Source organism: Antennarius striatus, chromosome 13 (assembly GCF_040054535.1).
Source record: "Antennarius striatus isolate MH-2024 chromosome 13, ASM4005453v1, whole genome shotgun sequence".
In the NCBI taxonomy this organism is placed as follows: Eukaryota; Metazoa; Chordata; class Actinopteri; order Lophiiformes; family Antennariidae; genus Antennarius; species Antennarius striatus.
Window position 1 is genome coordinate 7,181,190 of NC_090788.1, and position 23,235 is coordinate 7,204,424.

General features: G+C 38.9%; 1 protein-coding gene across 1 annotated transcript in view; it reads left to right on the plus strand.

Annotated features, from left to right (window-relative positions):
* pcdh1a (protocadherin 1a) overlaps positions 1-21,892 on the plus strand; it is a 97,304-nt gene extending 75,412 nt beyond the window's left edge. The window contains exons 4-5 of the mRNA XM_068330338.1: positions 1,011-1,230; positions 21,519-21,892. Of these exons, the coding sequence (XP_068186439.1) occupies positions 1,011-1,230; positions 21,519-21,892 (594 nt within the window). The remainder of the gene's footprint in view (positions 1-1,010; positions 1,231-21,518) is intronic.
* The last annotated feature ends 1,343 nt before the right edge of the window (positions 21,893-23,235 follow it).

The following is a 23,235-nucleotide window of genomic DNA, read 5'->3' on the forward strand; positions in this document are numbered from 1 at the left end:
ACATCAAAAGCTGTGAAAAAGGGAAATATTCAAATATGGAGAAAGGAAGGAGCTCGCCGCGGCAACTGATTAGTGTACCAATCATTATCATTGGAATTAATTTGGCAGCAGCAGATTTGCAAAATGAAACTTTTGTCTGACTCATAATAACACATTCAATGTTCTCCGTCTTGTGTGACTCTTTTTGACTCTTGTTTATATTGTATGCTTCTACATCCATACAATTGTAGACATATTCTACATGCATGAGAGTTTCTTTCTGTATCAATATACAGACATGGTTTCTATATGACTAAGAGTTCTGAACGTAACTAAGAGTGACAATGACAATGACACATGGGCCTTACATTGTTGTTTTCTCCATACCCCAAGCTACCTCCATCTGGAGCTCCTGATAAGATAAACAATTAATAAAATATATTTTTTACATTATCTACCCTGGTACTGTACTAACTATTTAAAGTTCAGCGAGGTATGAAGACTTGAACGCCACCATCAGTTTCAAAATAGTCACAATCGTCTTATTAACAATGTACTGTACACAGATACATATTAATCATTCCTCAAAAATACAGAACAGTATTATACAGCATATTTTAACAAATAACTCATATGTATATCCTTTATTTGGTAATATAGTATGGAATATTTTAACACCTTACTTATTTTTTGGTCTCGATTCAAGACATTTTTGCATAAATTGTCACTTCTTATTATGAAGGTCCATAACCTTTCTCTGGCAATGTGTTTCTACCTTATATAATCTTCAGCATAATAGTACAGCAAAAGACTATTCAATATTTAAGAGTGTTTAATATTTAATATTATTTTCTGACTTTTGAAGAGTGAACTTTATGAGGTCAGTGAAATCCATTCAGCAGTTTTAAATAGGGGGACTTTGAGCATCCTCACAAACCTGTGCAATGTCTCCATGGCACCTTTAAACAAAAAGTGCTGTGGAGAAATGTCTTTCCCTGTGCTGAAGATGTGGATTTGTCTCTGTTTTTTAGCACCCCCACCGGAGAGTGACCTTCTCCACCGCCAACCCTGTGCAGGACCTGCAGGATGCCTCACAGCACAGCTACTATGACAGCGGTTTGGAGGAATCAGAGACTCCCAGCAGCAAGTCATCGTCTGGTCCTCGCATCGGGCCACTGACCCTGCCTGAGGACCACTATGAGAGAACCACTCCAGATGGCAGCATTGGAGAAACCGAGCACCCTGAAAATGGTATGATGACAACCCCCTCAGTTTTGTTGTATTCTCTATGAATATGTATTTGTATGTAAATTTTTATAATATACTTTGTTAATGAGTGTGGTGGTTTTGGCGGAGGCATTTGTAGATTTGTTTGTGTTGTTTTGCTATTTTATAGTTGATATGTTGTGGCACCCGAGATGTTGACGTGTTGTGTTTGTTGATGACTGTGTGAGATGTTATTGGTTTTTAAGCAGATCTGTGCTGTGTGGGTGTGTGTGTGGCATCAGCAAGTCTTCTGTCAGGGATTCTAAATGACCCTCTCTTACAAGTGTGCTAATTAAAAAGCCCAACTAATGGAGCATTTGCCCTCTAAATAAATCTGAACCATGACATCTGTGCAGACATCACTGTGTTTACAGAAAACATTTCCTTGGTGCTCAGGACCCATGTTGCACTGCAGCTTAGGTGTGCAGGAGCCATAATTTCTAGGCACTGTAATCAATCCACAGCCTGAACACTTGTGGTCTCAGCATAAAAACGGTAAAGGTTGTGGCTAGTTTCCCCGAATTGTGCATTTTAGGAACATTTTACTCTCTGAAGTTCCTACATCTCAGCCATTGTTTTTCTTCTTAAACACTTTAGATTTACATGGTGCATTAACAGTGAAAATTTGCTGTTCATCCACAACCTTTTTGTTGTACTTGCACAGTAGTTTCCTGTTTTAATGCACAGTTGTATTTCTAAACCATGTGTGGATCTTATTTTCATGCATGGGGTAGGATAAAGCATGTATTGGCAAGGGCTTTATCGAATTCAGCATTGACAGTTCTGTTTGTGTCAAAGACACAGATGAACCTTATGTCAATGAAACTGGACATCCTGAGTGCAGAGATCACTACTGTACACTTATTTAAGAGAGGGAAAGAAATCAATTTCAGAATCAAGCTAATTGTTGCAGAATTAAAGGCTAAAATGTGCCATCATCACAACAAAACTGCATATGACGTGCTTGTATTTTTAGAACAGTGCCTTGGTCTCTTAATGTTCTGATGCATTGCAACTTGTGAACATGTGTCTGTAGCTGGCTCATTCTTCTCCTTTACAATTTGATTAAAATTTTTGTTTGTGTCAGTTAGTGACATCATAGTCTAAGTATTGAAGGGGTGATGGTGTGCAGGAGAGACTCATGAATTCATCACAAAACCATGCCAATGATGCAGTTCAATGTTGCAGCTCCCTCTGCCCCTGTAGCAGTAAGATACTGGATAGTATCCCATTCACTAAATAGATTTGGTCATTTTCTTTACAGGTGAACTGTTAGCCACCCAAGAGCCAACAGCTGACAATTTCCATTTGCTGTCTGCACTCAGGATTCCTAATATATGCAATTTCGTTTTTTCCTTTTTCCATTGTTGTGACTTTCCATTGTGTTTTTCGCAACTGCAGAAAACAGGTTTTGTCAGACAGGGTGCTCTTTGTTGTCAGTAGCGGGAGAGCAAGATTGTGAGAGGAGATGGAGCAGTTAAAGAATGAAAAGATGGCACAAGATGGCAAAGATGTTAGATTGTGACAGGGAGCGGGGACTGAGTCTCTGACAAGGAGGCAAAGCCCATAGGATGAGCGCATAGGACAGGGAGATGTTAAGAAGAACCGCTAACCAAGGATAGACCTAATTAAAATGTGATTCCCCCTTCAGGGAGATAACAAAGAACCCACATAAAATGAAGGATTAGACAGAAAAATCAAAGGAGACAGAGGAATTCCTCCCTGGCTCCACCTGAATAGTGACGTGAAATATTTCTTAAAGCCTAAGAGTGACAGTGTGACAGTTTGTACTGGTGCAGGGCTTTATTCATTGCGGTAAAGATGACTGACAGGCAAAAAAATTGGGAGGTGAGCATCATGTGTCACTCTATTTAAGTTTGATAAAACAGAATATATGATCCCCAACCTGTCAGCCTCAGCATGAGTGGGCCTTGAATATATTGACATGGATATGTGTTTTGTTATACAATTTGAACTTAGACAAGTGCATATCTAGATTTTGAATGAATGACAGTGGCATCGATTGTGACCTTTTTTAGATTGGGTTTGGCCGTCTGTTTAACATAGGAGATCAGTCAAACCTTTACTGTATTGGATTGCTATGGAGTCAATGTCATGAACAAGATCACAAGATACTCACGCTCATTTGCTTGAGGTTGAAACTCATGCCAAACCTGGAAGAAGCAATTTGCTGGTTTGGGGAGGCAGTTTGGTGCAGCATCAGCAGTAACAGAGGAATTGTATTACACCATTGTGTCTAAAGGGGTGCTGAGCCATTGGGAAAGCTTTCGATTTACCTGGTGATCTATGTTCCAACCTTCAGCCTTGGTTGTGAGCTTTGGGAAGTGGCCAAAAGAATTATATTGTGAATAGAAGTAGCCAAAATAACCTCCTTTTTCAGGGAGACTGTACTGAGCCTCAAAGATGGGTGAGAAGCTGGGACACCCATAGAGTTGTTGGAGTAGAGCTGCTTCTTGTTGTCATCAAAAGTATCCATTTGAGGTGGTTTGGGTGTCTGATTTGGATACCTCCTGGGTGCTTCCATTTGGAGGTTTTCTGAACATGTCAAAATGGTAGCGGACCCATTACTCCCAAGATCACGCACAGGATCTGGAAAGTTTTGTGTGGTGAGGGATGTCTGGAATACCTTGCTCGGCCTGCTGCCACCAAGACCTGACACTGGATAAGAAAATAGATGCATGAAATGGATGAAAGTGAACTTGCAGAGCCAAAGCTTGTTGTACATTCCAGTGAGATTGCACACCAGTCAAATCGTTTATTCAAGTCATGGCAGTATTAATATTAATGCAAGAAATGGAGTATTATCTAATAATAGATTAATCACTACATGAACTCTTGCAGATAGTAGCAGACTAACAGCGTAACCCTGGGTGACAGAGAGGGGTATGTAGCTGGTAGAATCACTCTGCTTCATTTACTAAGACTTCAGCATATTCCCGTATGACGCATGGATATGGAAGTAAGAGAAAATCCGTAGCATCATTTCTTAAAACACGTCATGCAGACTGCTTGGTAGCCAATTAGTTTCTGGAGTTCCTATTTCTGCATACACATACACATTCATACTCTTGTCTTTCCACCCCATATGGGTGGTAGTAACTCAAGGCAACAGTAGGACCAGAAGGTCACTGGTTCAGGTACAGCATGGACCAAAGCATGCAGTGTGAACTGGTAGTTGGGGAGGTGTCAGTTCACCTTCTGAGCACTGCTATGTGGCTGCTCTAAACTCCACTATTTATTAATTACATGTCTACAGGCCATTTGTGTGTGTTTGTTTGTGTGTGTGTGTGTGTGTGTGTGTGTGTGTGTGTGTGTGTGTGTGTGTGTGTGTGTGTGTGTGTGTGTGTGTGTGTGTGTGTGTGTGTGTGTGTGTTAAAAAACCAAGAGAAAAACAATTTCACTACTGGGGATAAATAAAGTAATGTACATCTTTAATCTTATGTATTGATCCTTATATTAACATATGTCGGATGTGCATTGTACAGCCTACGGTTACTCCCATCGGACATGCTTATACAGATACACGTGTGCACACATGTGCTTATTTGCGTGCACCTGCATTCATACCGCACAAAACCCTAAAATAACTCTAAATCATTTTGAGTATGGCGCTATTTTACAAGAAAGACTCTCATCATAGTCACTTAGCTCCATAATTCTTTTTAAAATGATTCTTTTAGACAGCATGAAAACTACTTATGTTGTAAGCCTGGTTGCTGTCAAGATACATGATTTGTCCTGTACAGTCAAATCAAAGGAAGCAGTGGTCTCAGTTTGCTCCATCCTCCATATCTCTGAAACTGCTGATCAGTTTTTTGTTTTTTATCTGTGGTTACGTCAAAGTCATTTACGAAATTTATTATGAATTAATTCATGATTTGAGGGATAGTATTTGCATTACAGTCCCATGAAAGCACACAAATATTATCCTTCCATCCATCCAGCCAACCAGCCAGCCAGCAATCCGTCCAACCATCCATCCCACCAGCCAGCCATCCAGTCAACAGTCCATTCAACAATCCAATCAGCCATGGATGACTGGGATGCTGCTGAAATGTAGCAATAGCAATAATAATTTTAACAATTCTGAATATGTAAGTTGTAAATAATAATATAATTTGTTTCTAATATTCTTTCCAAGTATTTCAATCAGTGGTTAGATTTGAACTTTTGCTGTTAAAATTTGTGATCAACCCTCCCCAAATACAGTGTATATCTTATTGAGCATTTTTTTAAATAAAACAATCCTGTCAGAATGCAATGTATTTATCAATAGGTCAGTCGCTACTTAACTCTAATTTAATTATTACACATAAACTGATTTGCACTGATCTTCCCAGAAGTGTTTCAGCCTGACCAACAATGTTTTTTACCTCTGTTTTTACATTCCGGCTGTGTGGGATCACCAAACGCAGAAATTGCTCAGTCATGGTTACATTATCATGTGTTTGAAATAACATGTGCTCCTATGTTGAACTCATGAATCTATGTAACAGGGCAGTGTTCTGACTAACTTTCAGACCTGTGATAATTACCTTTTTTTTTTTAAACCACAAACTATTCTGAAATTTATAAGTTTGTACGTAGGAGTATTTACGAAACCTGGCCATAATCGCAGCTTTTTCGGAAAGTACTTGCTTCATCTTCATCAACTAAATCCCTTCACTTGTGCCCTATCCAACTCTGGAGCCACTCAGCACATGCATGAACTTGAATTATGTGAGTAAACCGTAAAAAATGTGTTCCCCAAGACAGAGTTGCGACACCTTTGACCTTCAATGTCAATACGTTCAGTTCTACCAAGATGATAATCACTGTTGTCGATCTGTTCTCAACACTGATCAAAGGCCTCATGTCAGTGTTTTGATATGAGGGTTAGCACTGATCGGATACAGGTGGATTGAAGGTGCACACATGCATGCACACGCACGCACGCACACACACACACACACACACACACACACACACACACACACACCTCAAACTCAGTCATTCAAACGACTGACAGGATTTTGATGTTGCCGATTTCCCTGCATGAGGTCTCAACGCATCTTGCTCTGTGCGGACTCACTACCATATGGTCTATTGAGAAGGGTGAGATAAAATGGAATAGATGGCATTTGCATGAGGTTTTTTACTAATGCTGTCTGATTTCCCTGCCTTAGATCTCTCAGATCACGCATGTAGCATTGTATATATATTTTTTCTTTCTGAATTCCTGTCAGAGATTTTCCTCTGCTTTCACCTCATGCCATATCCGTATCATTCAAAGTAACAGTGATTTAGCCATTGCAGCTTCAACAGAAGTTCAATGTGAATGCCTGGTTTGTGTGTAAACCAAACCAAGAGAAACATTTTAACCAAAAAAAAAAAAAGATGTGGAGGAAAATGTCGTGCAGACAGAGAGATGGGACGTCAGCCTAATGGAGCTTGTTTTTCCTGTGCCAGCTTGGGCCCCTGCCCAGGTGCCAGTATAGTGTGCTGATGCAGGGAAATGGATTTTCTCAGTCAGATGTCATTGTGCCTTGTCAAAGTCCCTGCCTAATAGTAGTATTGAGTGGCGTGAGACCACGCCAGCCCGAACTAGTATGGTGGCCTGTGTCATCCACTGCTGGAGCTGCCACCACCCAAGAAGGGACAGGTCAGGGGGGGTTGGCAGTTTTCTGGAAGCTTCTCCGATTAAAAAAAAAATCCTTACAAGTGGTCCCCTGAGGCAAGTTGTCAGAAGCAATACACTTATAATCCCAAGCGCATTCTCACACAGGCATTATGTTATGCTCACATCAGCTGATGCTGTTCATTGCCCCTCAATTGTTTGCAGTTTTATTTTGGAGCAAATAGGTCACTGGAAGAGCCCAACTGGAGCAGAATTAAACTCTCTAACCTGGATTAGGCTTTGACACCATTGACAACATTTGACTAAAGTCTTTTTGCTAACGACTTTATGGGACAATGCAGCTGAATCCAAGGATAAGAATTGATGGAGTGTCACAGCTTTGAAAGTTTCTGGATTGCCCATCCAATTTGAATTTGAAAATGTTCTTTTTCTCATGTAGTCACTATCGATAAAACCTACACACACTCCATACACAACCCCATTCTTTGGCATTGCACATTATAGTGTTTGTCAAATGACTGCAGGCAGGCCAGACCTTTGAACAGGAAGAGAAAGGACATGTATCATAGCTCAGACCATTAACTGCAGCAATGGAAGGAATTGGCTTATTTTCTTTTAGAGTGAGCTGACATATTATTATGTTACAGAGATTGCAGCCACATGTGAATTCCAAATTGAACGAGAAGTTCCATTATCAAAGAAAATCTACTGTTTGCATTCATTTTTATACAATATTCTTTTGCACATCGAACTGATTTCTGTGCAGTTTCATCATTGTGTCCAGTTAGCTTTGTAAGCTTCGGTAAGAGTAGTGATTACACCGTGTCAGAGCTGGAATCTTATTTTATATATAATATTATCATTATTATACTTGTCACAAGTGCTTTTTGTGTGGCTGTATCATGTCTTTTATTTCAGTTTTCTTTTTTTTTTCATTAACTGTGCACTTTATCATTTTTCCTAATCTTCGGTAATTTAGCATGGGACTAAAAAGGGCCGAAACACAGAAAAAAATAGGAAATGCTAATTGCTATAAAAACAATAAAAAAGATGACTGAAAAAAAACAAAAAACTTTCCAAGAGATTTATGGAAATGTTTCAGGGGATACTTCTGCAGGGTTTTTTTTCCTCCATTTTAAGTGAGATCTGCATGGGCTGCTTAGCTCTTATACAAATGTATATAACATAGTTGAAATCATAAATGAGCTTTTTGAATTATGCAAAGAAAGAAACACATATAAGCGCACATTAGGTTCCATAAATAGAGCTTTTAACACCAGGCTGACACAGAAAAAATGTCAGGTTTTATCACTAAGCTTGTAAAATGAATGAGTGAGCCGGTATGCCTAAGCCGGCATCCCTAAGCTTTAGATGTGGTCGTGTATTACTCTAACAAAAGTGTTAGGCAAAAATTTGATAGCACGCTGCCTACTCTTCCCGCACTTCTGGGCAGCAGCATGCTGAAGCATCACTTTGGAGGTGGAGGTGTGTGCGTATATGCAAGCTTTGGAAGTTTATAAAGACAAGTGGAGAAAAATGTCTTAATTACCCTACTGTAGCTCATGGCTGCAAGAGATGCTCCTTTAGCTGGGTGTCCACGGACAGGTCCATGGGACCCAGAGTTGAAACTTTTAGGATAACGATGTAGGCAGAAATAGAAAGTGGTGGTGGAGCGCTGTTGCTCTCAGTGGTGCTTACCCAGTCTCACCCCAGATGTGATTCGCAGAGCAGTGCTGTGCATTGGAGAGGGAATGCTGGCTTGGGGCCAAATTCTCTTCAACCTTAGCTGTTTGGGCAGCCCTAGCTGGCATCAAGAGAAAGGCCCTGGGGGTCGTCACTGTGATGGGGACAGAGAGCTGCTGAACCTCGCTCTAACTGGTGTTCTGCCCTTCAATGATGGATAGCACTTGAGACTGAAATTGAACTGTATGGGTCTGACATGCATTCCATATTTCCTTTGAATTACGAAGGAAAGGAATCACTTCCCCTTTATTCATTGACACTATCAGTTCAAGTGATATCAGAATTCACTCGACTTGAGAAATTCAAATAGGACAATATTCAATTCCACAATCTTCACTGAGCGGAAAGTGAAAACACATATACTGTCATTTTGTCTATTGCAAGTATCCTTTTCGCAAGTGGATCAATTCCTAATTTTGTAGTTTTATTTTAACCTGGTATATCGTGTAGTCAGTGGTCCTTCTGGATTAAGCTAAAAAGAAGTGATGAGTTCTTTTCGACTTAACCTCATGACTACACATTTTACAGTCTTACGCATTCCAAATGGCTTAACTAACATTTTGCTGGCCTATTTCAGAAACAATCTGAATGCCTTTACTGGTTTTGACAGGTTTTTTGATTCAATCTCGGTGCCTGCTTCACTAGAGCCAAAAAGGCTGGCTTTCGAAGCATACTTAAAAAGTTATTTTCTGGCAAAAGCTCTCCCTAAATAACCCTTGTTCTCCAGCCAAAAATGAAGTAATTCAGACAGAATTTTGCATGATGGTGTATCTTGTTTCAGTGATGGATTTCTGCAGGATCTCATGTGTAATTAGAGAGCCTATTTGGCTTTATTGGAAAACTGTAACAGATATGAACTACTTCAAATTCACATAGCTGTAATGAAGGCACATGGATCTGAAAGAGTTCCATTGAAAACCACCAGAGGTGTATTTAACCTAAAGCCTGAGCCTAACCTAATTGAATTGTAATTTGTACATTGGTTTCACAGGTTTACTTGACTCTTTATTTGGGTGAAGATATATAGTTGCACTCAATAATAGATGTGACTACTAGCTGTTTTGGGGGCAGTTCTAAAACATTTTGCAACTCAGAGGCCTCAAAGAGGCCATATTTTAAACAGGGGCCCAGAAAATGTCTATCTGCAGTATGTGCATGTCCTTATTAAAAATACGCTTCATTTGTCATTTGCCATTGATTCCAAAATATTGTAAATATGAATGAATGAATAATAACTTTCCCAAATCATGCCTTGCATTGTACATGTCCAAAAGCTTAACTTTCACACTGACAAAATATAATACATAATGTATAACATTTGTTTTTTTCACAATATATAATGTAACCCAATATAGCACATGGTACGTATTATTACAGCTTTTAGAACAGAAAAAAATGACTGAAAATGAGTTAGCTTAGCCATTGAGGCTCTGATCTTTGAATGCTATATTTACAAAGTCCTAGGGATGTTTTTTTTTTTTTTTTGCTTTGTTTTCATTTGCTTTTAAAATCAAATAAAAAAATTCCTGAAATCGTCATTCTCAGAATCCTGACTACATTTTCAGAATTCCTGACGGTATTTTCAGATTTGACACTCATGCATACGCAATTCAAGCTAGGAATGGATCTTTTAAAGCGTTAATTTAATTCAGTGAGTGATGCTTGTGACATGGCTTGTTGAGCCGCATTTTGTAATAACGGTGCATTTTGTAATAAACGTCGAAAATGTTTAAAAATTTATTACAAAATGCGTTGGGGCAGTTTATTAGAAATGCAGTACTTTATTACAAAATGCGGCTTTATTACAAAATGAAATGAAAAAGTTATTACGTTTTGGACTATTTATTACAAAATGCACCGTTATTACAAAATGCGGCTCAACATGTCTGAAACAGTATGTCGCAAAGAGTCTTTTAGATGTGAGCTACAGTGTGAGGGCTTGTGACTGTATGCGATAACCATTGACCATTATAAACTAAAGCGTTACCCAACAACAAAAACTAGAGTCGTGACCACAGGGCACATCAGGGCCAATCATATTCAGCTTAGGCCAGTGTCCCTTTGCCCCCACACCCTTGTATTGACTTATGCTTGTGTTGTTGGGTCCCATAAATATTGACAATTTCTCAACTTTTATATAAAAGATTGTCAACAGAAGTGGGGATGTGCATAAACATTTTTCCTCTATCAAAATCACAGCAAACTTGGCAAAAAAATCACAGCATTCTTGAATGTTAAAACATATTGTTGTAAAGAGTCATTCTGAGACTTCTGGGATTATATCACACATTTAAATAAATAATAAATAAAACAATACTGTTTTATCATATAAGCACAATATATGAACTATGCTTCTGACTGGATTTTCGGATAGTTGTCTCAATCGAAAGGCTGCAACATGTAAAGTGTACAGTGCCTTTATAAAATGATTGAATTCATATTGTTCTGCATTTTGCGTCATCAATGATAATATGTCAGTGTATGTTTGAATATTACACTGTACTCATGAGCAGGATGTATACAACCTCAAGAAAAAAAAATATTTTTACAATATGCATTCAGAATTTTTTTTCACTTGCCCTTAGGGTAGCTCCCTCTCTGATGATCATGGTGTAAAGCCCCAACACTTGTCACTCATTTTGATGAGCAGTTGACTTTGAAACAGTTTCTAGCCAGGAGATGAGACACCCATCTAACAGCCACCACAGGCACTGTAAAACAGATGGTGAGTGAAGCCTCTTAAATAAAAAAGCAACAGCAATATTTACTCTCAATTTGCATTTTCTGTATCTTTTTTTTCCATCATGTTTTTGATTTCCTACTCTTTAAAATACTGACTTTTTCACACTTAATAGTCCCATTCATGCTCTCACCTCATGGCCCATTGGCAGGAGACAAGAGCCAAGTGAATATTAAAACAGTTTTATTAATAATACCATGCCATTCACACTCAAGGTCATGCACAGACCTAGACTATGCTGCATGACCCAGTTTACCCATCAGTTGATTAAATTTTAATTTCATTATCTCACAATGTACTAGAAGCCCTGCCCATTTATGTTATATTCATGTGATAAAACATTTATGTTTATACTTTAATGCCCCTCTAATTCATACGGCTGCACTAAAGTGGAGGTATGGGCTCCATTAAATGAACCAAAATACTACCCACATATATGTATTCCAGGATTTCCTGCACATTTAATCTCACATATTGTCACAATTGGCCAAAATGGGTGTTATAAGTTAATTTCTTTAATGTTGCTCTTTTAGAGTTGGTTCCACATTATCATAAATAATGGGTATGAATGCCAATCTTTTTTTTTAAAATTCAGTGAATAAAGAAGGACCTGCCTGCTGGCCTCATATTTGCAATTAATAAATCTATAATAATTACAATATATGATTAATATATTAGTACAAATTATATACATTATGACAGAAAAAAAATGATGACACACATGGTTACTATGTCCATCCTCATGAATAAGCATGGCTGCACATACCTGGATATGGTCTATTAATATCTTGTCAAAAACTACCCAACGGAAGTCAATGAAACTTTACCGTACAGGTGTGCAATTTTCATTTTGGTCACATTCACTTTCACATTCTACCCACCTTAGCATAAATTGAGTTTTTCCAGTACTCTTGGCATCAGTATCATGGGATGTTTTTATTTATTTTTTATTTTATTTTTATTTTTTTTAGATGTTTTCATTTCCTTTAATCAAAACTGGTCAGAAGAGCTATCATCTGACAGAGGGTATAGACGGATAAAGCAGCATTGGGAAATTGCTGCTGTTGGCTCTCTGCTACACAAAAGGCAATTTTCATATTTCATCATGTCATAAATTTGAATTGTCCTTTTCCGAATTCATAGCTGTACTGTTCTGGGCATTGTGGGAACAAAGCTTTCCATCTGACTGCGTTAGTATGCTGACTTTTCTGGTGAATTTCTAGTCATGCAGTAACTCTCTATCTACAGTAAATGCTCAAATAAAGCTTTGTCTCTCCAGGGTCGTTATTTAGTCGCTGCGTTGACTGCTGACATGATTCTAAAGATTGGATTTTGTGAGATTATGTTGATATTTGTCCCTACTTTTGAATCGCGCTGCACCATCCAAATCTGTGTGCATTAAATTTTATCACCTTTATCTCTTTATCACTTGTGCTGATATATGCATTTTGCCTGGACTGCATCCAGACTGTATTAGTACTCTGTTTCAGCCTGAAGCAGATCTTTTGGTTTCTGGTATGAGGATATGATTAAATGATAAAAGTGGCATTGGAGCAACCACAGCCATAGGCAAGGCTATGGAAATGGGCAGAATATGTCACTGCAAATTTAAGAAAAAAGTCTTCAGAACTGTTTTCCTCATTTCTGTTTTCTACCCTGTGCAGGTGTAGACTAATTAATGGCTAATGCTATCTCTCCCAAGTTAACAGATCACAGAGATCAAAGGCAGAATTAAAAAAGTGATAACATCTTGATTGAAAGGGGAAGGGAAAAAACAAATGGATCGTGGAAGACATCTGTTTTACATGTCAATAAGATCAATGACTGAAAGATAGTGAGCGCGAAAATGATCCATAGGAGTTAACCTTAGGAGTTAATCCTTGGGGGGAAATAATTCCCTCTTTGATAATTAGAGCTGAAGATCACACAGAGAGGTCTTACATATTTGCATTCATTTTTGAAAATTAAATTGTGATTGCAATCACATCATTTGGTGACCACTTTTTTTTAATCTCTCACCTGGTCCAATTTCTAAGCAAAAAGCATTTTCTATTGAGGGGGAAGGGAGGTTCATAATTGGTTGAATAGAGGCTGTTTTAGACAGTTTAGTATATGGATACATAAAGTAAAAGCTAAACAATAACAAATTGAAGATGGTTAAAAAAAAAAAGCCTGAGTGCTTCCATATATGTGATTGATTAAAGGAACTGAAATGAAATCAATGAGATATACTGAATGTTTTCTCCAAATTTTATTATCCTCTATCTGCTAATATGAGACCATGGAGTGCTGCCACAGTGAGAGAAAGGGCCACAGAGTGCAAATATGAAAGCCTAAAGCACCAAAAAGAAAAAAGAAAAAAAAGGCTTCAAAGGCAGTGACCAAGAAAGCGACATTCAGACAAGATGAAGAGTGAGTCTCGGTGTGAGACAGGAATAGACAAGTGACTCTTCAAGTAAATGTCACGCAGTAATCAGAGAAGGATTGGATGATAAAAAGGTCTGACTAATTATCATGACAACATTTCCTGTTAAAGCAGTTCACAAAAAGGTGATTTTTCTCAGCACCATTGTCTCCGTCAGCCTCTATATTGTCTTCCTGTGTGTTGTTTTTTTCACCAGTTAATTTGCACCAGTTTTCTGTTTCCTCTTTACACTAGCACTCATGGCAGATCAGAGCGAAGCAGAGTCAATCGACCAGTTCAGCAAGAAATGTATTCTTAATGTTAACATTAGCCAAGTCATTAGTCAAACTGATTAATACCCTGTCTTCTTCCTCCTTGACCAACAAATAATTAATAATGAACCTATGCTGTGTGGCAATATATATATATATATATATATATATATATATATATATATATATATATATATATATATATATATATATCTCAACCAATTAAAAGTCTTGTCACAACCGTGCACTGCAAGATTTTAGTCCTTCTTCCTTGAGCCTTCCCTAATGGAATTACACAGAAGTCCGAAAGGCAAATGTGAGGTTTTTTGTTTCTGAAGTGACAGAATCAGGGAGAAAGAGGAAATGAGTGGTTCACAATGTAATGGAGGAAGCAGGTTATCACATTGCATGTGTATGATATGATTATAACATTTAGAATCAGTTCTCAAGTAAACTCAAGACAGAATGTTTAAATTCAACTTACATATTATTACCTTACTTAATGTATTGTAGTCTGCCAGGCAAGTAATACAATCCATGTATGCTGTGCTTAGTATTAGTACTATACTAAACAGATGAATAGGTGATTCTTTGTATAAACCGTACTCTAATTTTAACCATCATCTACATAACTCTGAAGCGGCCAGCACTACAGGTTTAAATGAACGCATTCATAAAATACCTGCGCTGGCCTAAAGAGCAAATGCAAATTTATAAATTTAGGCACTGAAGTCTGACTAATGTTTTTCAAACTCAACTTACACATGGTCCTCTGAGTCCCTTAAGCTCTCTCTCTCTCTCTCTCTGTCTGTCTCTCTCTCTCTCTCTCTCTCTCTCTCTCTCTCTCTCTCTCTCTCTCTCTGCATGAATATGGAATTGAATCAGCATATAGAATAATCATGTTTATTATCCAAGCTGACTGCTCTGCTCTTATAAAAGATTTACAGAAAGATGGTGAGGCCATCCTTTTTCTTTCCCAAGTCTACTTGTCTAACTGTGGGTATATGGTCAATAATGTTTTGCAAGTTGGGTAATGCCTTAATTTAAATGGATAGGAAGATTATCATGAGACCTTGTCTTCAATTTGTGTTACCTTGTAGAGCCATTTATTGACTGTGGTGCTGTTTCAACCAAGTGAGTGGCGAAATATTCTTGAATCTTAAGGAAGTGGACATATGGTAACTGTATGATTATCAGAGACCTGAGTGGCTTATTTTTGCAATAAATAATGTCTTTCTTTTTTACCAATGACAGCTGCTGCAAATCAATACAACGTTATTCAAAATGCAATCTCCAGTCAGTAATTGGTTGTCGAGGCAAATACATTTTTGGAGGCTCGCTCTCTTTACAAGAATTTCACAAACAACTCTGTATACGAGCAAACAATTCTACAACTTACAAAAACAACCTCACTGCATCATTTAGATGTCTCCTCCCTTGATGTTTTGGGTCTGCTTTATCTAAAGATGCCTCATGTGTGACACAGTCTGACAACACCTTAGTACTGTTTGACATTTCACACTGTATATCAATTCCTCAATTGGAGCACTAAGGCTTTGTCAAACACAGTGATATGAAAGGCAGTCTTTAAATAAAGGAACTCTTAGACAAAATGGTGGATAAGGAGAGTCCTGACAGGAAATGTACCGTCACCCACTGAACCATCCACATTGGCTTTTCCTGAGGTGCCTCCCATTGACTTGTCCACTCATCAGCCTCTGTAAGTGAGAAACTTGCCTGCTCACAGAGCTGAGAATTCAGGACTTGCTGAATCTTTCACGTTGACATGTGTGCCTTAAACTTCAATGCCACCTAACATCGTTGCATCACCTTGTGTAAACAGTTTGACAGAGAAGTGAACCAGTTGTTTTCAATAAATCATTCTGCCACTAGGGTTCTATTATTTGTACTGTATTAGTATTAGTATTAGTATGAGAGTATTTTTTAGTATTTTTTGGGGGGGTGGGATCATGGGAGTGGTCTTATTTGTTAACAACTTTCATTGGCAATTATTATTATCCAGTATGAATAGATGTCCATGAACTATTTTTGCTGCAATATTTAGTTGCGTTCATCAACTTTCTTTCTTCCTCTGTGCCTGCCCTACAAGTCTGAGCAACAGACGTTCAAACATTACATTGAATCCAATGACGGAGTTCTTTGGATTCCAACATTGTTGGAAACATTTGGGACACGTCACGCAGCTAAAATTACAACTGTCTAGTGGTGTAAACATTGTCTAATACTGCATACAATTTTTTTATATACTTTTTGACAGAGACTTTGGTTTTTTTTTTTGCTATGTAAAGTAAAACTGACACATAAAATAACTTTTCCGACAAAGCTGTGAAAAACAAGACAGCTGTGTACCTTCTGGAGAGTAAATGCATACCTGCCATCTACAGAAAGGAACCATGTATTGTTACAACATGGATGTGCACCACCCATACCACCTTTTCTTCTTCAACCCTACACATTCTATATAATTTTCTTTGTGGGATGTGAACGTGTGTCTGAAGTTCAAAATTTCAACCATGTTCTTTTGTATTTCATTACAATGAGCAAGGAACATGTGCGTGTCAACACTATGTTTGTGCGCTTGTAGCAGGTTTTCCTCTCTTAAAAAATGCAACCCTCTGGAGAAAAACAATACTGTTTTTAGTAGCTTCTGTTTACGGGGAGAAACTGTTCAGAGCACCTGAATAACAAGACATGTCATAGCTAAAGAAATACAAAACCATGTTTTTGTGTTTATTTTCACGGGCTATGACAATCATAGAATATATTCATACCCAGTTATTATACTTATAAGCAGCACCAGGTACCGTCTCCTCACATGTGAAGTATTTACTTATTTTTTCTGTCTTGTTTTTTGGAACGGTTTAGTCATTTGCCACATAAATTGTTTGCCGGCACCACAAATATACCATTAATATCACTCACACACTCTCAAACGATATAGTAGCTGTTTTCTACCACCATCCTTCTCTGAGCTGTGGGACTCTCATATTTGTTCACCATCGATCATAGCGGTGCGGCACACACGCTGGAAAGCAGCCGGTGGGGAGAGGCAGCATTTGCAATCAAACAGAGAGGAGCAGTGTGAAATCTCAGGAAGAGGCAGCTTCCCCCATGCCCGTGGGCAGGGGATCAGACAATGAGGAAGCCTGCCTCAGACGCTCGACACCTCCCACTGGCACCCTGATGCAAGCAGCATGCAAACCCACCCCTCACATGTATCTGTCAGTCGGGAGGTTAAGCTGTATGTATGCCCCCACTTTGTAACTGCACTGTGGAGTGTATGTTGCTGCTGTCGTGGAGGTGTTTTTGGAAGGTTCACCATGAGTCGCTCATGTGGTACTGTAGGTGGAAATTATGTTTTCTCTGCTTTTTCATGAAATTGCTTTAAGCAAGCCGATGGGAGTGACCCAATATAGAGAGGGAAAGCTACAGGTGCAATTTATCTCTGAGTCAAGTGGAAACGAATTCTGTGCAGAAAGCAAGAAATGTCATTGCTGCTCAAAATGAAATCACAAGCTCTAAATTCTCTTCCAGCCACTGGCATAATAGTGCTGTGATTTGCCCATCTGTTCTCCATTGTCCACCTTAGCTTTCCAACCATGACATACAAGACTATAAACTCTAAAGGGGTTTGCTCAAGACACAGCAGATTTATATCTGGTAAAAGTGCTGGAGAAAACACGGTTGAGCAGACAGAAATTTCCAAATATCCTGCCATGCCTTTGGCTGTTACTTCACCCAGTCATTCTGCCCTCCAAATATCCAAACAACAACGACCATCTCAGCCAAATGCAGAAGTGTGTTTTTATGTACGGAGCAGACGGGATTCTGCCACACAGCAAGTGGGCACTACAGCTACAGATGGCTAATAGCCACAGTGAAAGCCACAAAAAAGTATACTCATAAATATAGATTTTTTTTCACTTGCGATTGATTTGAGCATGACAGAAAGGTCAGTGATGATACTGATAACACTCGTAACAGGCAACCACACAATAAGCAGTTTATTATTATTACATGTGGAAAATTTGTTTTGAGTTGACATGCGACTGGAAATTACATGCTCTTCAGAATGCTAATGACAGCATGTAGGAATAATTACTCAAGCGTGACAGTCTGCAGTTGAATATAGACCTCTATTTGTCAAATTGTCAGTCAAGAACAGACAATGTGTCAAAGTGACTTAAAATAAATGCATGTAAAATTTAGATGAAACAGCAGCAGACAAAGTAATGACCTACTAAAATAGCTGGTATTAAAGCATCTATGTCCTCTCTCCATGGCATTTGATGTGTGATTTGACACCATAGGAAGAATATGGCAGTCTTTGGTAAGCTAGATGATGTGTTTAGTTGTCGTTTCCGATTTTATGGCCCTCGAACATGATGAACATGTTTTGAATATGCTTTAATTCCCTCACTTCCTTTAATGTTTCACGATAATATTTTACTTTACATATTTTACTTTAAGGCAGCATGGTGGCACAGTGAGTTGTGCTGTTGCCTCACAGCACACAGAAGGTTATGGGTTTGATACCTTTCTGTGCAGAGTTTGTATGTTCTCCCCATGTCTGTTTGAGTTCCACCTCTAAAAATATGCAGCTTGAATTGGTCACACCAAATTGTCCCTAGGGGTGAGTGTGAGTGTATGTGTTTTTTTTGTCTTTCGTGTGGCCCCATGATGAGCTGGTGTCTCAATCAGGGTGTTCCCCCACCTCCTGCTTTTACCCAGCAGACCTGTGGATAAGGCGGATAAGCGGCTCTTGGCGAGACAATTGCAATCATCTCGTCTACAAGAAGGTGGATGGGTGTTTTATTTTAGCTGGCACCAATCAAAATTAGTTTTTCTGAAAACATAATCAACCTTAAGTCAATTACTTACCTGGCAGTTTGTGATAACGTGGTAATTACTGTTAACCTTTGTGTCTTTTATCCCTTCTTTTGTGAGTAACTGCGTTCATAGATAAATGATAGTTTTTTTATGGCTAACTGTGAGATTTATGCACATGTATTTATAATATGTCTCTCACATGTGCAAGTAATGGCAATTTTCAATATTTAATGACATGAACATGACTAATTGTGCCAAATGTTTAATAAAACCTGGGTAAATGGACCTTTTTTTTTCCTTTGCACAGATTTTTTAGATGTTTCATTTCAAATTTTACACAAAGACGCTTGGTGTGGCATAAACCTCCTGGAAACTGAGCAGAGGGTTAAATCAAGTGTGAAATCCTTTTGGAGTAGATGCCAACACAACTGTGCTTGCGCTTGGGAGCGTGCTCCTCAAACCTCTCTCCAACTCTCTCGCCATGAACATCTCTTGTAGCAAGGGCCCATTTCACTGCAGTGATGCATGCAGACAAGGCTCTAAGTGGTGCTGAGAAAATGAACCCCCAATCATCTCGCATGAGGCGGTGGACATGCACATCTTTCCTTAAACTTTCAAACTCTGTTCCTTCCCTCTAAGTCAGGCATAAAAATGTGGTTCTTTCATTTGAAAAGAATCATTAGCATGTAAACATGGACCAGCAAACAGGGAGAAGAATATGTTGCTTTAGCATAATGACACAATTAAGCATGAAAAGGGCAGATCATTGCCCAATTGTGAGATAAATGTATTATGAAGCTGAAACTTTTAGCTATTTAGCATTACTGGAACAATGAGATTAACAGCAACAATACCTCAGGCTATCGATTGTTTTCAGAAACAATGGGACAATTGTTTATAGATTACCCAGGAGAAATTCATTTTTTGCACATAAATAAGGAAATAGTGAACAGAAACCTTGTTTAGTCATTCCTCACAATCTCTCCAGCTGTCTCACTTAGATTTTTGATTGATTGAAGCATTGGTGGGCCAGATGCAGTATTTCCAGCCTCAGCGGTTTGACATTTTGTGGGATAATTATCTTGCCACTGGTAATGAATACAATACTGATGGTTTGTCTCATAGGCTTACTGTCAGGCTAGCACTTTTTGTATTAGCTGTGAACCCTTCCTATGAGCCTCTAATTCGTGCAGCAACATCTTTCTTTTCTTGTGTGTTGCTCCGAGCTCTTCACATCCTCAGTGAATACATTTGCTCTCTTTCATACTGTGTCCTGTAGCCAGAGAACAAGACAAGAGCATCAGTGATGGACTCGTTCTTTAATGGCATGGACAGTTTTGAGGCATTACAGTAATGCATTTATCATAGCAATCACAAGTTTACATGTGGGTGTCACCACAGTCTCGCAGATCTTAGTTGCTTGCTAAACACATTGATTTGGCTGTCCTGGGCAGAGTCTGAAAGGATAACAAAGATAAATTGAGTGGTATTTCCATTAAATCCGGCCTGTACGTTTTGCTCGTCAACAGGTGGGTCGCTTAACAAGTGTGTTTGCTGCCAGCTGCACATTTCTGTGAAGCAAATATTACTTCTTGATAGCAGTTTTGCTGGCAGAAACACATTGTGCAATGTGAAACTCTTGAGCAATAGCTGAAATAAAGTTATTTTGTAGCACTTGTGCTTTATACATTAAAATGAGGTCACTGGGTCATGGACCCATTTATTTAATTTGGGACTCTGAAAAGGAAATTAAAGATAATGAAGGGCAGAGAACTCATTTTAGCGCTGCCAATCAATAACTGTTTCAACAATGGTTTTGCTCAGAGGGACACAGCTATTCTCTTGATAATCAAGCACTATGTGTCCAAGTCTGGAGGCATTTGTCTATTTACAGTATTTAAGTTACTTATGTCATATTCAAATATGTTTGACCAAAAAAATGCAGCCCATAAATCAATAGGAATCAGTATCATACTGTTGAATGCTTAGTGATATATTAAAAGCATGCCAGACAAACTGCTGTTGGATACTTCTAAGTGACACAGACACAGCAAGCCATCTCCTGAGTGTATCACATCAAGGATTACACACACACACAGTAGTGCTCATTGCACAGTGCATAGCAACAGCTACATAGCAACTGCTGCAGACTGCTTAGCAACAGCTGCAAAGACGTCAAGGGGGTGGGGAAGGGGTGGGGGTTGGTTTCATGGGGTGTTTAAGATGACACCATTTCTGTTCAGAAATGCCTTTTAGACTTTTGGACTGTTAGATGCTGTTGATCTGCAGACCTTAACTGTCAACGTTGATTATAATGAAAGCATGGAAGTCAGTTTTAAAGAATTATAAAAAGATTATTATAAATCATTTTGTTTGTTGTGAAATCATTATGAAGTCGTAATTTATCACTGATTTACTGTCACATTCTGAACAGATATTGTGCTCAACAATTTGCAGTGTGCAACAGTTGCATGTATATAATTTTATAAATTCTGAAACAGTGTTCATCTACCCTCTTGGATATATCACCATTGAATTTTTTTTTCTAATTAAAAGGTTAAATGGGGTACTCATATGACACTGTAACACTCTCTGATAGCACTGCATGTTCACTTCCACCCACAGATATCCGTTCCCTCCCTGACGTGGCGATGACCGGAAACTGCACAACTGAGTGCAGCGAACTGGGACATTCAGATGCCTGCTGGATGCCCGGGCATCCCTCCCCCGTGCGCAAGACCAGGAACCCTCCAAAACTCTCCACCTTCGTGCCTTACCAGGAGAGAGGGAGCCTGGGACGCCTGGCAAATGGCAGCGCCAGGCTGGGCGGCGAGGAGCACCGACCGCGCCTTCCGCCCTCCCGCAGTGCCTATTCCAACAGTGGTCACGACGCCAGTCAGGACTGTCCCCTTGAGGAGATGCCCCTGAGCGTAGCCTCTGAGTTCCCTCCCACCTACTCCCCTTCTGCCCACACTCCAAAAAGAGAAATTTACCTGTGAAGCATATCATCATCCAATTGGTGCACAAGAGATACACCCAGTTCAGAAGGAAAAACAGGCTGTCCACATGCTAAAGCCAATGCCCATTTTGTAGTTAATAATAGGCTGAGACTCATTCGATCACTGGTATGAACACTTGTTTTATGTCATCTCCTCCTTAAATTATTAATTTATTAGTGTATTTATTGATAATTTCACAAGGCTAATTGGTGCACTCACTCATTTACTCATACAAAATCTTGAAGAATACAATTCAAACTGATCAAAAGGGAACAGTAATGGAAATTGTTACTTTAGCAGTAACTAATTATCGTCGTAGTTAGCCAAGTCACATTCTGTGAAATGATCTCTTGAATTTCAAAGTTGTGATCAGTGCTCTTGTGCCATTATTTGGTATATTGTATCTAAATAGACAGCCAGTCAGGCCCTATCAGAAGGCATAAAAACGTTTGACTATCAAATGAAACGGTCTATCTTAATGTACAGTGCTGTAAATACATATGAATGGTGTGTTCTACATATATTTTTGTCTGGCATAGGCTGAAAAAAATGCCTCAGAATTCTAGCATATTTAAGCTTTTCTTTGCTGCTGCTGTTTAGACTTTATTGAAATCATCTCCAGTAGTAGACCTCGATATTGTGGTAGGAATTTTCAGCTGCATTCAATCACACACACACATACACCTTTAACCCCTAATCATGGTAGAATGGCCTTTACCTCTGCTCCCTGTTGAGCTCCGCCACTGGTGGAGAAAGCTGCGTGGCAGCATTTAAAATGACATTATGTTCCACTGATTCTCAGCACTGTGACCTATCGTACGTCATGAAAATGGCTGACTTGGCCACAGTACCCCAGAGTCACAATGACCAAATACAGAGTGCCCAGTAGATACATTGTCATCGGCTTTACGTATAAAATCTTGCGACTCATCCTGACATTGGAACCATACCAGCATATCCATTTTATGGAGCTCTACTCTGTCGTGACAATCAGACAGGCTCCACGTGCAACTCATAATTCTTTCCCCTAAAACTCATAGACCTTTCCCCTCACGTTCCATAACAACTTCTGTCAAGTTGTTTACATGGAAGGGCACTTGAGTGTGGAGAGCCACTGCAGAGGTTTAGCACTTATGGAAATTAATGTCTGATGTAAACTACAAGAGAGCTCTACTTAGAGAGTACTTTGTGTTTTAACGATCTCACGAGATATTCTTCAGCACACACTGAACTGAATTAGCAGACATAGGGGATCTGCAAGTCAATATCTTGATATCGAGAAATCCCTTGGTATTGTCAATAGCATGAGGGATTTCAGAATTAATATTTGATTTTATGTCAAT